General features: G+C 48.2%; 1 protein-coding gene across 1 annotated transcript in view; it reads left to right on the forward strand.

Annotated features, from left to right (window-relative positions):
• doc2b (double C2-like domains, beta) overlaps positions 1–12,868 on the forward strand; it is a 51,795-nt gene extending 38,927 nt beyond the window's left edge. Inside the window, 6 exon segments of the mRNA XM_078106957.1 lie at positions 210–298; positions 301–335; positions 5,458–5,615; positions 8,222–8,303; positions 9,503–9,599; positions 10,111–12,868. Of these exon segments, the coding sequence (XP_077963083.1) occupies positions 210–298; positions 301–335; positions 5,458–5,615; positions 8,222–8,303; positions 9,503–9,599; positions 10,111–10,244 (595 nt within the window). The 3' untranslated portion in view covers positions 10,245–12,868.
• Positions 12,869–13,915: the final 1,047 nt, after the last annotated feature.

Raw genomic sequence — 13,915 nt, forward strand, 5'->3', positions numbered from 1 at the left:
CTCTCCTCATACTCCTCCTCCACCTGCTCTCCTCTTCCTCCTCCTCCCACCTTCTCTCCTCCTACTCCTCCTCCTCCCACCTTCTCTCCTACTCCTCCTCCTCCCACCTTCTCTCCTACTCCTCCTCCCACCTGCTCTCCTCCTCCTCCTCCTCCCACCTTCTCTCCTCCTACTCCTCCTCCCACCTGCTCTCCTCCTCCTCCTCCCAGGATCTCGGTGTGCGACGAGGACAAGTTCCGTCACAACGAGTTCATCGGGGAGACGCGGATCCCGCTCAAGAAGCTGAAGCCCAACCAAATCAAAACTTCAACAACTGCCTGGAGAAACAACTGCCCGTAAGTCCGGACGCGTCGCCCGCTTGTGTTTCAAGACAAAGTACCTCAAAGGCAGCGGTCGTGATGACAGACGGGCTTTTCTTTACAGAAACCGAATGAATGCGTACTTTGCGTTTCGATTCATTATGAACCAATCAGGACATTTTTCGGTGTACAAAAATGAAAAGGGAAAATTAATGTATTATGAAAAGACTTTTCTTTGAGGCATTTTGATGTTTTGGTTTTGCTTTGTATTTACTGGCCTCTTTATAACAATTGTATTCAAACCTAATTGTTTTTTTTAAATTGATACATTAGTTTCTTACTGCGTTATTGGCAATTTTTCTTAACTACCCAATTTGTGCAGGAACAATACCCGAGTCACTGTTTGTCATCGTCGGGGGGGTTGTTACAACGATAACAACCAGCAGGTATTGTGTTTCAGTGTCGTGTGGAGAAAATACACAAACGATGCTGTCGCCTTGATTTGATTCGTTCACCTTTCACAGCGGAGGGGGGGGGGGGGGGGGGGGGCTGCCATTGGAAACAGACCCCAATACCCAGAAAAACTAAACGGAGATCATAACAACACGTCAGTCACAACGAGACCCCTCAAGAAAGCGCCGGTAGCCGAGCAGTCAGCAAGCTGGCGTGTAGCCCCCCTCCCCCACGTGACGTGCCTGTCAACAATTACACGCTGGTAATTGCACGGAGGACACGAGCACAAACAACGGCCTTTTCAAATGGGCTGGAAGAGCGAAAGGGACAGAGCGTGATTACAGAGACACAACTGCTGCTCCGCTCATATGCTCGGCCGTGTACGTGGGAGAGCGTGAAATAACATCTGAAAATACCAAACATGCTGGTGTGACGCCCTCCAGGTTGATTTAATCTGCATTTTAAATGTGTACGGTGGTTGTTATTTGTCATACAGTGACTACAGAGTGTGAAGTCGTTGGTACATTTCATGCCTTTGTGGCTCGATTAAGGCGCATCTGTAAGACTGTTGGTGCTGATGCATCACTCCAGTGTGCTTTCACAGCCTCCACCACGAGGAGCTCGCCCTGCGTCGCGTCGCCTGCAGACCTTCGCCGTGACTAAATGTGAAAACGATTTAGAAGATTGAAGGTGGACCTGCTTGGAGTGGAAGCTTTCCTACAGCTATTAGCCGCGGAGATTGGATGGGCCTGAGCTGCTCCTAATCCTTCTGAGGCAGCGCGACCGTGGAGGAGTTCTGATGCATCTGGTACCTCAGACCTTCGCCACATGCTGCAGGGACCTTTAGCTGTGGAGCAGATGTTGGTGTCAAACTCCACAGCAGGGTTTTTTTTTTCATTCTGCTATTAAACGCCTTACCTCAGCAACTGAGAGCATAAAGCAAAGTTTAGCAATTTTCCAATGGAAAATTCTTCAAAGCAAAGTGAAGCCATGACGGATGCCGGTGAGAGAGAAAAAGAAAGAGGGGGAAACAGGGGGGAAGACTAGACGCCGCTCGCTCTTGAAGTAGCAGTTAAGCAGTTCTGTTCTGGATGCCGTGCCGAGGAGAATAGAGCAGAGGCAATTTAATCATCTCATCCAGCAGCCAGCAGCGGCTGTCGTAAGCCTCTTTCCCGCCGGACGAGCGCGGACTAACACCCGCTACCGTCCGGGTGTGATGACGACCAGCTCCGGGAACACAGCGACATGGTCGTGTCCTCGTTGAGTTCGCGTGAATACATTCATCTCCGTCTATATTTTTGACATGAATACTTTCACAGAGAAAAAAAAACAGATCCATTCATTCTGCCCCAACCTTTCACAATAAAGGCCCTTCACCATATTCGTCACAATCGCGGTATCGAGTTTTTAAATAAAGAAGAGACCACCGTTTTCACGGTTTAACTCTGCTTTAGTTGTGTGACGTCTACTTTCAAACAACATAGGGGGGAGAAAAAAACAGAAAGGGCAGAACAAATGTACTTTTGTCTTGCACGCTCTTATTTTGGAGGGAAAAGGGTATAAACGGTGGGTTTTGCCCAACGGAGGAGCATTTTAAATGTTCAGCCAGTGAGCCTGGTGGAATGCACCAGTCACGAGATGAAATGTAGTTTAAGAAGATAAACGATTAGATTCCACCAGCTGCATACCATTGTAAATCGATTGATCTTCTACCTGAACCTTTGGAATTTATAGTGCTGTTTAAGTTCCTACATCAAAAGTTAAGGCGCCCACTGAATGAGCAGAGAAACCCTCGGGGCGCACACAGATAGCGCTTTCGAAGACAGAGGAGCTGCTCCTGTGTTTCGGTAGTCTCGAGGTAAACCGGCCAGATGTGTCCCCCCGTTCCTCCCCCATGGATGAACCCCGAACCCGCCGCCAGGGGGACGGGGGTGGGGGGCACCTGCGGAGAGTAGCGGTCTCTGCTGTGCGTTTATTTGCAGGAGAGATGGGCCGAGAACGTGAAGCTCTGCTTGTTTCATAACCAAGTGTGCAAACCAGAGACGTCATTTGGGCCAATTGGTGCACTTGGATTTCTGCTCAATTCCTTTTGAAAAGAAAAACTTGAGATTCAAAACCACGTTTTTGTGTATTTAAAAAAAAAGGTAAAAATATCAAATCAAAACACTGTACATTTTCATTTCGTAGGGCAGAAACCAGGAGCATTATACTTCATCTTTTTGTATTTTTAAAGCAATATTCTTTCAGTAAAAAAGAAATCCTAAAGCTTTTGAGCAGCAGGTTCTCCAATTAGATCGTACTCCGTCTTCTATCGGCGCTGTTTAATGACAGGTTTCCACCTCAAACTGTGTATTAGGAAATTGCCGTCTCAGTCAAACAGGAAAAGTCCCCTTCGCCCGGGGTCGCCGCCTGACCTTTCCCCCTGGTGATATGGTGCGTTTCCCAGGTGACCCCTCGGGGTCTGAGTAATACCTGGAACCCTCGGCATATTTGGCTTGGACCTCGCAGGATACAAATAAGCAGAGAGCGATGCTCATCTCGCTCATCATTCAGCTCTGCAGCGACGTTCATTCAGAAGGATGTTTCGGACAGTCACGTCGGAGGTGTCCGGTATCCTGTGCGTTAAATCCAATTAAAGGACATCCTCCAGGCGATCTTAATCGAGTTTCCCCCCCAAGGCAAGGGTACAATTAGCTGGAAAATCATAAGCAAACACGACTGCACAAGAGTGTGTTTGTTCATGTAAGTTGATTTCATGTTTGAGCGGATTGATGGGAAGAGGAAAAGGAAGGAAACGCGGTCGGACTGTGGAACAATGCCCCCCCCCCAACCCCCCAGGTAGAACCGAGGCACGCAGGCTTCAAGGTTGTTCTTTGTCTCGCGCAATGCTAAGTGTGTTCCTGGTTTTGTGTCTCTTTGTGAACATTCTCGGTTGTTTGGTAATTGATTTGCTCTCCTTGAGGTTCTCCCTGGTTCCTTGGAGGGGCATTTTGTGCGTAAAGGGTTGCTAACACCGGAGCCTGAGGCCGGCGGGTCCGTCGCGCGGACGGAGAGCAGACGGTCGATGACGAGCGGAGGCGCAGTACTCGATATCGCGTGGTCCGTTTTAAAATGCGACTGTTCGTCGGTACGAGTTGAGTGGCGAAGGTCAACTGATGATCCGTGAGCGTGAAATAGAAAAGAAGACGTCAGCGCTTTTTTTGGTTCTTCCACAGACCTGCAGAACGTCTCGTTAGAAACCGCGTTTCACGTAGAGCGAGTCAGTCCAAGACGGTTTCCCTTCCTCGTTTCATTATTCTTTTACGGTTTCCAATGTGACGGCCGTCCGTGCTTGAAGCAAAGACCTCTCCTTTAAAGGTTTTTTACTTTTTTATAGCTGCCCGTTCAGACAGAATTATTCTAGCATTTAGCATTATTTGGGGTTTTCAATATTAGAAAAGTAAATTCCATTTCATGGTTTTAAAAGGTTTCCACAAAACCTCTTTGTAGCTTCCAACCGGAGGTTTCTTTAGACGGCGATTCCCTCCTGCGACTGAATCGACAACAAAGGAGCAGTGGGAGTGAAGCGAGATGATAAAATGTTCCGCCGGACAGCTAAACAATAAACAGAAAGTCACTTGAAAGCATCGTGAAGCCGAGGGGAGCTTCATATTATTGCTGGAGGAAAGGGGGCGGGGGGGCGGGGGGGGGCACTCTTTCAACTTGCAGCCTTTAGCCGTTTCTATGAAATGCAGATTTTGCACATTTGTTAATGTGTTCCGTCGCAGCTCAAAGAACACGATGAAGTGGGCACTTCTCGGCCTTTCTTGAAGTCACGTCAAGACGTAAAGTATCTGTGTGTCTCTTCGCTCTGACTGTCATGCTTTTGGTCTCAGAAATTGGTCATCAAGCCAATTTCATTCATATCAACCAAAATCCCAAAGTCGCCTCGGGGGGCTTCACAATCAGGGCGGCGTACGACGCGCTGGGGTCCCGAGAGCAAAAAAACTAACGCATATCAATTCGAAATGGCACAAACCAAATTGAAAGAACTCACAGTCCCATTTCGCACGTTCTTCCCGCCGGCCCAGGCGCTCTCAAGTAGCCGTCGGCAAGCGTGAAGTCGTTAAGCCCGCGTGCATTTTCCCCCCCGCCGATGTGAACCGTCTTCCACCACGTATGTGGCACAGAACGAATGCTGGTGTAAAGGAAAAGCGCCGTGCACATTCACGCAATCGGCAGCGGTGGGACTTTTTCTGGCAAATTGCACTGCGAGTCATTGGGCACGGCAGTGAAAAACAAAAACAAATGGTAAACAGCTCTTTAGGGGCCACGACAAAGTCACGCGCTCGTGCATCTCGGGGCCAGAAGCAGTGAAAGAACGTGAAAACAGACTAAACCTGACGGATCAGAGGGTCGGTCCCCTCTTTGAACATTCTGCTCGTCGGAGGGAAGGCCGGGTGTGCGCCTCGTCCCCTACAGAACACGCCAAATTAATTTTAATGAGGCTATTAACTTACAGCGGGAGGCGACATCAATCGGCCAATCAGTGCACGGCTGATTTTCCAGGACGCGCGACTGTCGAGAAGTCGCTGAAGACGTTTCATTGCAGTCGACTTACTGCTCGCAAAATCCTTCATGTTGCAAAAGTTAACGGTCGGGATCTAAAGGAACAGTCTTGCGGTACGCCAAAAACTAAAACGTTGTCCTCCCCTCCCCCCCGCAGGTCAACAAGACAGAGGACAAGTCCCTGGAGGAACGAGGGCGCATCATGATTTCCCTCAAGTACAACACCCTGAAGTCCTGCCTGGTGGTGGGCATCATACGCTGCGCCCACCTCGCCGCCATGGACGCCAACGGCTTCTCCGACCCCTACGTCAAGACGTCAGTACCCGGGCGCGGCTTTTCACCCCTAAATTCACAACTATTCAGGTTCCTGCCACTTGATTCGATAGTCAAACAACTGACCCACCAACGGATTCGAGTTTGTCTTCTCAAGAGTTTGGTTCGGTATCCGCAAGCGTTTCATTTTCATTTCCCCCAAAAAAACGGTGTCCAAGGAAAATGAATAGAATGACAATCTAGCCTTTGGCTCGCGCCAGAGGAAAGAGTGAGGAGGTCAATAATACCATTAAGAAGCGGGCCGCCGGGCTCCATGAATACTGATATCATATTCCACAGCAAATTGGCTTTTTAGTTTCCGAGATAACTGTCAAAGTGTCAAACCGCCTTCGCCATCCTTGAGCTGTGGAAATCGCCAGAAAGAAACAGAGCTGAAGCGGATCAGCCGGCATGTTTCGGCGGAGAAGGCGGCTTCCTGGTGATCGTGATCAACCGAGAGGAGAGCCCCGTTTATCACGCCTCAACATTCCCGCCAAGTCTTTCATCTGCCTGACAAATGAAAGTGCAATTAGTTGCACGACTCCGCCGCGCACACCTCGGGGACAAAGGCGCGACTCGTATCGCGGCAACAGTTTGCGTGCTGAGAACGTCTCCCTGCAGCTTGAAGGACGCGCGCGGGTGAGAGGGAATGAAAGGAAGCGTAGACTCTTCTGTTCCATAGTGTTGTACACTTTAAGCGCAGGTAGCGTGCAGACATCACTTGGCTCCTCCGCACCAAACAAAGATGTCTTCAAATGTTCGGTTACAGCGGCTGAGGGAAAGAAAGCATTTTAGAAATCTGCAACCTCGTACCACATCAAACTACTGATGCCAACACGATGAGGGTAAAGCAAAAAAGGACATGGCTTTACACCGACGGTCCCTCGTGTAGAAACAATGCTATCTGGAGACCTCTGTCCAACACGCAGCGCGTCAGACACAAAACGTACAACGTGCCGTGTGAATCATCGCCGAGGGCAGAACGGGAGCGAAAAGGTCCGACCCTCCACACGCGACAAACCCATCCGCACTAACGATGTGTTTTCACCCGACGGAAACGCCGCCGCCGACGCCTCCGCAATTCAATCAACCTTTAGCTTAATTGCATTTTTCACGACGTGTTTGCTGGGTTCCTGCAACTGAAGCCCTGAACCGACTGCTGCCGGCAGGAAGGTTGTTTCGTGCAGCTTTGAGTTTATGTATTCGTTTGCATTAAGCTTTTAACTGAAAATTGTTCTTTTTAATCCGCGCGTTATTAATATAAAGAATAATTGTGACACCAAATCCTTCCGTGTGAGAACATTTGCATAGCCACATTTCTCGCGTGACGAATGTAATTATATGAGAGAGGACTAAATGAGAAGGCCGTCATCCTCATGACAACCTCTCCATTGGAGGTGAGATCATTAACTCTTCCACCGCCTTGTGCATCAGCAGCAAACCTCCCAAATCCTGCAAAGAAGGCGGCGAGCCGCAGCCAATGAGAGGCTGAGCCTTTGCAGAAGAACGGCCCAATGCGATCGCACAGACTTTCAGGCGCGCCGTCAAATCCTCGAGGCTTTTAGGACATTTTGAACCCTTTATGAACCTTTTCCCGCAAGTCCTTATTTCTGCAGACTGTGCCTGAGGGAATTACCCACAATTCAGTGCAAGCATAGAGATGTGAAAAAGTTAAAAAGTTAAACAAACATGATGGCACGCGTGTGTTATTAAACGCACTCAGAAACAGTGACGATTAAAGATGGGACCTAAAAACACACGAAAGCAGCAGAATGGAGCAGAGATTATTTGAGACGAATTAATTCATCCAATATTTCCTGAATTAATTATTTTAAACAACCTCACATCCCGTGTGGAAATTCTCCAATATAGGGGGAGGAAAAAAGTAAATGCCCGCCGTCGTGCAAAGTGTTTTTTTGGCGTTGTCACGGTAACGTGATACAGCGCAGTGTGTTGACTCGCCAGCTGACGACAGCGAGTCCCCGAGGGGTCAAAGGCCGCCTGCTTCTGGATCAAACCATCCGGCACATTTACAGGTCTCAGCTCATATTGTACATTTAAACAAAACATTTCAGGACACTAATAGAAAACGTAATTGTCTTCATGTCAGAGACCAACTCTTAAGGTTTGTGATGAGACTAAACGTCTCTGTCGAGGTCGTTTTCTCCAAATTATTTTTTTCTCACTCTTTGTGATCCAGAAATATCTACTTTAAAAGCTTTTATATGTACAAACCAATGATTACAGTTTCATTCCATCGTTCAGAGCCTAATTTATACAATTCTATAACTATATATATATATAGTTATATATAAAACCTGCCATAAATGACTCAGTATTCTCATTTATATCTTAAATTCTCTCACTGAAAATCAAAGCAAATATTTTTAACTGATTTAAATCATTTAGATAAAAACATCATCAGAGAAAACAAAAGCCATTGATCCGATGACATCCACGAAGTACTGACTGATTGAGTGCGGCGGCGTGATGGATGTGGGCGGTACCACAGCACCCTCTGCAGGACGGAAACCCCTCAAGCTCTGAAACGCCCCACCGGGATTCGGCGGGCGCAGCTTCCAGGTGTTGATCCGTTTCCTCTGCCGCAGGTACCTGAAGCCCGACGAGAACAAGAAGTCAAAGCACAAGACGGCCGTGAAGAAGAAGACGCTCAACCCGGAGTTCCACGAGGTACCGACCCCCCCCCCACCCCCACCCCGCTGAGACCAGTTCTCTTTTTATGGCTGCTTGTATGTGCCGGGTTTATGGTTAACATGCGTGTGGTTCACGTGTCCTCTGGCCACATCCGTACTTCTATTTGAGCCGTTGTCTTAAATCCTCCGACGGCGAGACGGCGGCCCAGCGGCCTCGTGGACGTGTTTAAAAACAGCGATATGAGACGTCTTTGTTTCAATCCAAATCTTTGTTGAACTCTTAAACAAGAGATTTATTCATTCGTATTTCATCTCGTAGAGAAAAACCGAGTCGCTCGTTGAAAAAAAGAGAGAATTATCTCATTGGGTTTTTGGCTAACGCGTCGATTCGGCCGTCGCCATCTTGTATTTTTGCAACCAGTGAACATAAAATGGAGTATACAGCCCTGTCAATCGCAGTAAGCCCCGCCCTGAAGGGCTTATGGTCCACTTGATTGGACCATCACTTACTAAATGGACATCGCGCTGTGTGGAAGAAGACTTTGGATGTAAATACCGTACCGACTTCAGACACAAAGGCCCCGAGCACCCGGACTGGCGGTCGGGGCCCCCGAGGCGCGCGGTGCCACGGGTTCAGCCCGTCCCCGAAGTACCCGGCCAAACACTCGGCGAGGCCAGCGGCTTGACATTTTCCTCTGACATTCTTTGCGTGCGTATCCCTCCATCACCTCTTGGCCTTTCTGTCGGGGGGGGTCGGGTGGGGGGGGCACCGGCGTCAAAGCATTGATTTCCACTAAAGCGGAGCCACGGCCCTGATTGCACTGCAGATATAAATGCTGAATGAATTCCCTTCCTTCACATGGTGCAAATTGATATCAGCAAACGCTTGTTGGTTTCATCGCTGGGGGACTATTGATTACGCCGCCGATGTCGATGAGCGATACCAATCTCCTTTAATTAGACGCGGTACAGAGGCTTTATTTTACTAATCTAACGAGACAAATGGGTTTTTCTAGAAAAACAAAATATCATGATTAATTAGAAATTTGTGTAAAATTACATAAAATGTTTGTTCAAAAAAGAGCAGTCCAGTATTTTACAGTGTTTAAGGATGTCTCTCGTGCATGCTGCTGTGTTCTACGTTTCCTTCCCGTCCTTCTCTCACGTCTTTGATGGGGAAGAGTTGGTAACTTGATTTATATACAAAAACATATTCATCCATCCGTCTTTCTGCAGGAGTTCTGTTACGACATTAAATATGCTGACCTCACCAAGAAGACCTTGGAGGTGACCGTGTGGGACTACGACATCGGGAAGTCCAACGACTTCATTGGTAAGCAGAGGCCCACCCCACTGACACGACTCGAGCTCATTCTGAAGTCAGCAGAAGGATGTGAAAGGCCTCATAGTGTCGCCCCCTGATGGACATTAGACAGAATGCAGCTTCGAGCTCCCACTTTTATTCATTCAGCTTCACGGGAACCAGACTTCCAACATGGAGCCGCAGTAAAAAACCTTTAGTTCAAAAGCTTTTGCTTCGAACTACGTGATTTGTATGCACTTATTGTGAGTGTATCTGTAAAAAGCACGTTTCAGAGTGACAGTGCAAGTGCTCTGAGACGCTAAACGCAAGGCCAGCCGTAATAGCCTGAAGTGGACTTCACAATATTTCACTTTAGGCCGAGAAGGATTCCATCAGCAGCACAGCAACGAGTTTGAGCCTATTGATCGCTAATAGATCGTGTCCCATTACAGAAAACACATTTAATTCAGCCGTTACTATGGTGATGTTATAATGTGACACATGCGTGTGCATCTGCTGATCTCCATGTGCCTTCTTGCAGGAGGAGTATCTCTGGGCATCAATGCAAACGGGGAGAGGCTCAAACACTGGTTTGACTGCCTTAAAAACAAGGACAAGAAAATTGAGCGCTGGCACACATTGACCAATGAATTACCAGGTTCATTAAATGACTAAAGACCCCCAACCCCCCCCCACTCCTTCCACCTCTACCCGATAGGACTTCCTGCCTACGTTGTCCCCGCCCGTCCTCTTCTCTGGATTCCACACAGCGACCTGCGACACCTCTTTATTTCCTCTGAACAGAGAGATGCTCAGCTTTGTGTTCTCATGTACCATTGGGGTTTCATTCGTGATCAACAGAAATTTGAAATTCAACGAACAAAATGAATCAAGGGAATCGGGGTTCTCAGTTTATACCCTCCTATAAATCTCAATTCGATCAGTGCAGAACAACAAAAAGAGGCAGAGTTGCTTCCCATTCGATGAGATCTTTTAACAGCAGCTAAACGAACCACCAATAATTGACCAACCGCTCAAACAGCACAAACAAAGAGTGGAGAATCCAACAAGGATGTAGCAGCATTTTATACTGTTGGGATTATGCGTTATGTTTAGTGGAATAATTCTCATTTCAAAGATGTTGTTGTACTTTAATATGATTGTAAAGCTGTCGTGTAACGAAGGTTCTCCTGCCCCTCCACCCCGCTCTCCCCCCCCCATCCACGCAAAGTGAATCTGACCAGCGGCCGACTACATGCAGTTAGAGATACGGAGCATCCGCCCATCCTGGTGACAACAATGCCATTCGTAGTCAAGCCCTCAGTATGCTTCAAACAGACCTCCTCGTGCAACGTGACCGAGGCGTCCGTCTGAAAAGCCAACTCGGCTTTCAGTAAATGGCAACATGCGACGTGTTGGGTCGCTCTTCGGGTGTCGCAGCGCGACGCTCGTCCGTCGAGAGCAAAGAAAGTAGTAAAGACTTTAAAGATTACACTTTGACCTTTCCTGAGGACAACTGTTGTTATTTCTCTCAATGAAATGATTCCATAACTTTTGTGCCTAAACCAAGCCGAACCTTAACCAAACGGGTCTGAATGGCCACCGTCCCCCAACGGCTCTCGTCTTCTGTAAAAACCGTCTCTGCTGGTGGGGTTTGTTCATCCTATTACAGTCAGTCTGGCTTTCAGACCGAAGCACTCAGCAAGCTGCTGCTGTGGGAGAGGGATGGTTGATGAGATCACAGGTTTACTGCACGACAATCACGAGGCAAACAGATGAAATACGACCCGGACCATTGACTGTATGAAAGACATGGAGTTGATCCTGAGGGGGGCAAATATTGGTTTGGGAACTGCGGTTTTAAAAGAGTTCAGCATTTTGACAGTGGCCATATTGGTGTTTTTGCAGCCAGTCAACTAAAGTGACCATACTTGGGGTCGACGTGGCGCAGAGGGTGTGCCGGGAACCGCAAGGTTGGCTCCATGTCCCATGTCAAAGTGTCCCTGAGCAAGACACCTAACCCCTAATTGGTCCCTGGGCAAAAATGTAAAACGCCATGGGTAAAAAATGCAACGTAAGTTGCTTTGGATAAAAGTGTCAGTAGAGTAATTTCCCCATAGACTTCAATGTGACCAGAGGAGTCGCCCCCTGGTGGACATTAGAGAGAATGCAGCTTTAGGGCCCTTCCACGCCTCATTTTTCAGAATTGTTGCCTCCTGGGTCTAAGGTGTTCCTGTTGGATGACCATGCAAATGATTTTGGCGACATCTTGCTGCCTAGACGCCGAGGCGTCTTTCGGTGATGTCACCCTGAACGCAGCCTACAGTGGGACTTATTGTGGGGGGGTCTCAGCCACACCCTGTTACACCCGGAGCACCTCGTTTGAAGTATACTGAGGACTTAAGTGCTGTTCCTGGGAAGCTGCGTCGTAAAAAGTACCACAACCGTACCAACGTCACCAAACAACCCTAAATCTCATTCTTAACGGTCATGGGGAAACAGTTAAAAAAGTTCTGCTTAGAGGATTTTAGAGGTACTGATGCTCACCTGTGACCTGACCGGTTACCAACTGTCTAAAAAAATCCACTACAGCACCACTTACTTTACTGATTCTTCAATGCAACCTGCCTGGTCGTGGGCTAATCCATATGTCAGGGCTCCCCGAGCGGTTCGTCCATTCAGTCGTCCCAAATTCTAACTCAGTGGTACGATGGCTGGGAGCGCTGAATGGGGCCTTTTAAGGTGGGCACACAGTGTCTGCCTGCAGTTTGGCAACGACAGTACTACAACAGCTTGTCAGGCTATGCAAGGTGATGAACCGACCTGAAAGAAGTGACTTTTCACGTCGATGTGTTTGGAAAAAGGTCCAGTGGGAGTCCACGAGATCAGTTTCAATTCCCCCGTTTAAAGCCCATTTACGCGTCGCTTCCGTTCGGGACGTCAGTGGTAAAAAGGGCCGCGGTTCAGACCGTATGTTCAATAAGTGCAATAAGCGAATGATGTAATAGCTGCACTGAACCGGCGATTGGGTTGGAATTTATTGCACCCGATTGATCAAGATGATTTAGGATGATTAGAGGAGAGCAGCTGGATTCAACATCAAGTCCAGCAGACGAAACAAATACAAAACTTTTTTTAAAAGAAACGCATGATTGGGCTCTATGGTGTGTGTGTGTATGTGTGCATGTGTGTGTGTGTGTGTGTGTGTGTGTGAGTGTGTGTGTGTGTGTGTGTGTGTGAGCTTATTGTTTACACTGAAAAGCGAGTATCCACAAAATGTAAAAAAAAAAAAAGAAAAACTTGCTGGAAGCATTTTCTCCTGTAATGTGGCTGAAAATGCTCATCAAAAAGGGCAGAATTTCAACAACGGAAAGTTTACGTGAAACATTACAAGAAAAACAGATCATCTACAGCATGTATTGTTTACAGGAGCCCGTTGTTGCTCACAGCTTTCTGCTGAAGTCACTAAGATTGTCCAGTCGTGCAATGCAAGCTCGGGCGAGAAGGACAAGAAGTTTTATTATACTATCCGTGTGCGTATATTGTTACTATGATGTTGAGGTACTTTATTTTTATGTAAGCAGATCCACTATAAATGTATCAAACAGAATGTACATGTTAAACCCCGTCTGTTCCACGGTAAATCCTCTGAGAATGTGCAGCTTAGTGCTCCGTGTTGTGGATATCGTTCACGTGTCAAACCTCGAGCATCTCGGAACGCACGCACACACACACACACACACACATCTGGCAGCAGAGACGGATGACGTCGCGGCCCTGGAGCAGAAACCAATAGAACCATTTTACTTTAATTCTTTATGTTCCTCCTTTTCGTTTTTTTTTTTTTTTTTACATTTTATGTTGAGGTTGTGAACCTTTAGTGAAGCCCAGAAAAAACCTCGCAGGAGTGAAACAAGTCAAATGAAAGGAGTGACGTTGCCCTCGTGGACCAGCAGGCCGGGGGCTGCAGGCCGTGTACTTCGGCTTCCATGAGCTCGATGACCTTTTTTCTCTCTGCATGCCCCCCCCCCCCCCCCCCCCCCCCCCTCCCCCTCCCCCTCCCTCCACGCACGCGCCCTCTTGTAAAAGTCCCGCCGTGCACTGACTGGCAACACGCTGCGCTCAGGATTCACGTCAGGCTGGCAGCTTTTCGCGGTGACCCGGTGACCCGTCGGCGGTCGGGGGGGGGGGTCTTTAGGGGGCCGAGTAGATCGCCGTCAGTGGGGCCCTGGTAGACCCTCTCGCCCGAGCGGGTGGAGAGCCAGGAACAGCCCCTGGTGGTCTTTTATCATCCCGCCCCCTCTCAATCTACGTCCTGCTCCACCCTGAAGAAGAATCCGGCCTTC

The sequence above is a fragment of the Gasterosteus aculeatus genome, chromosome 7 (genome assembly GCF_964276395.1).
Source record: "Gasterosteus aculeatus chromosome 7, fGasAcu3.hap1.1, whole genome shotgun sequence".
Classification (NCBI taxonomy): domain Eukaryota; kingdom Metazoa; phylum Chordata; class Actinopteri; order Perciformes; family Gasterosteidae; genus Gasterosteus; species Gasterosteus aculeatus.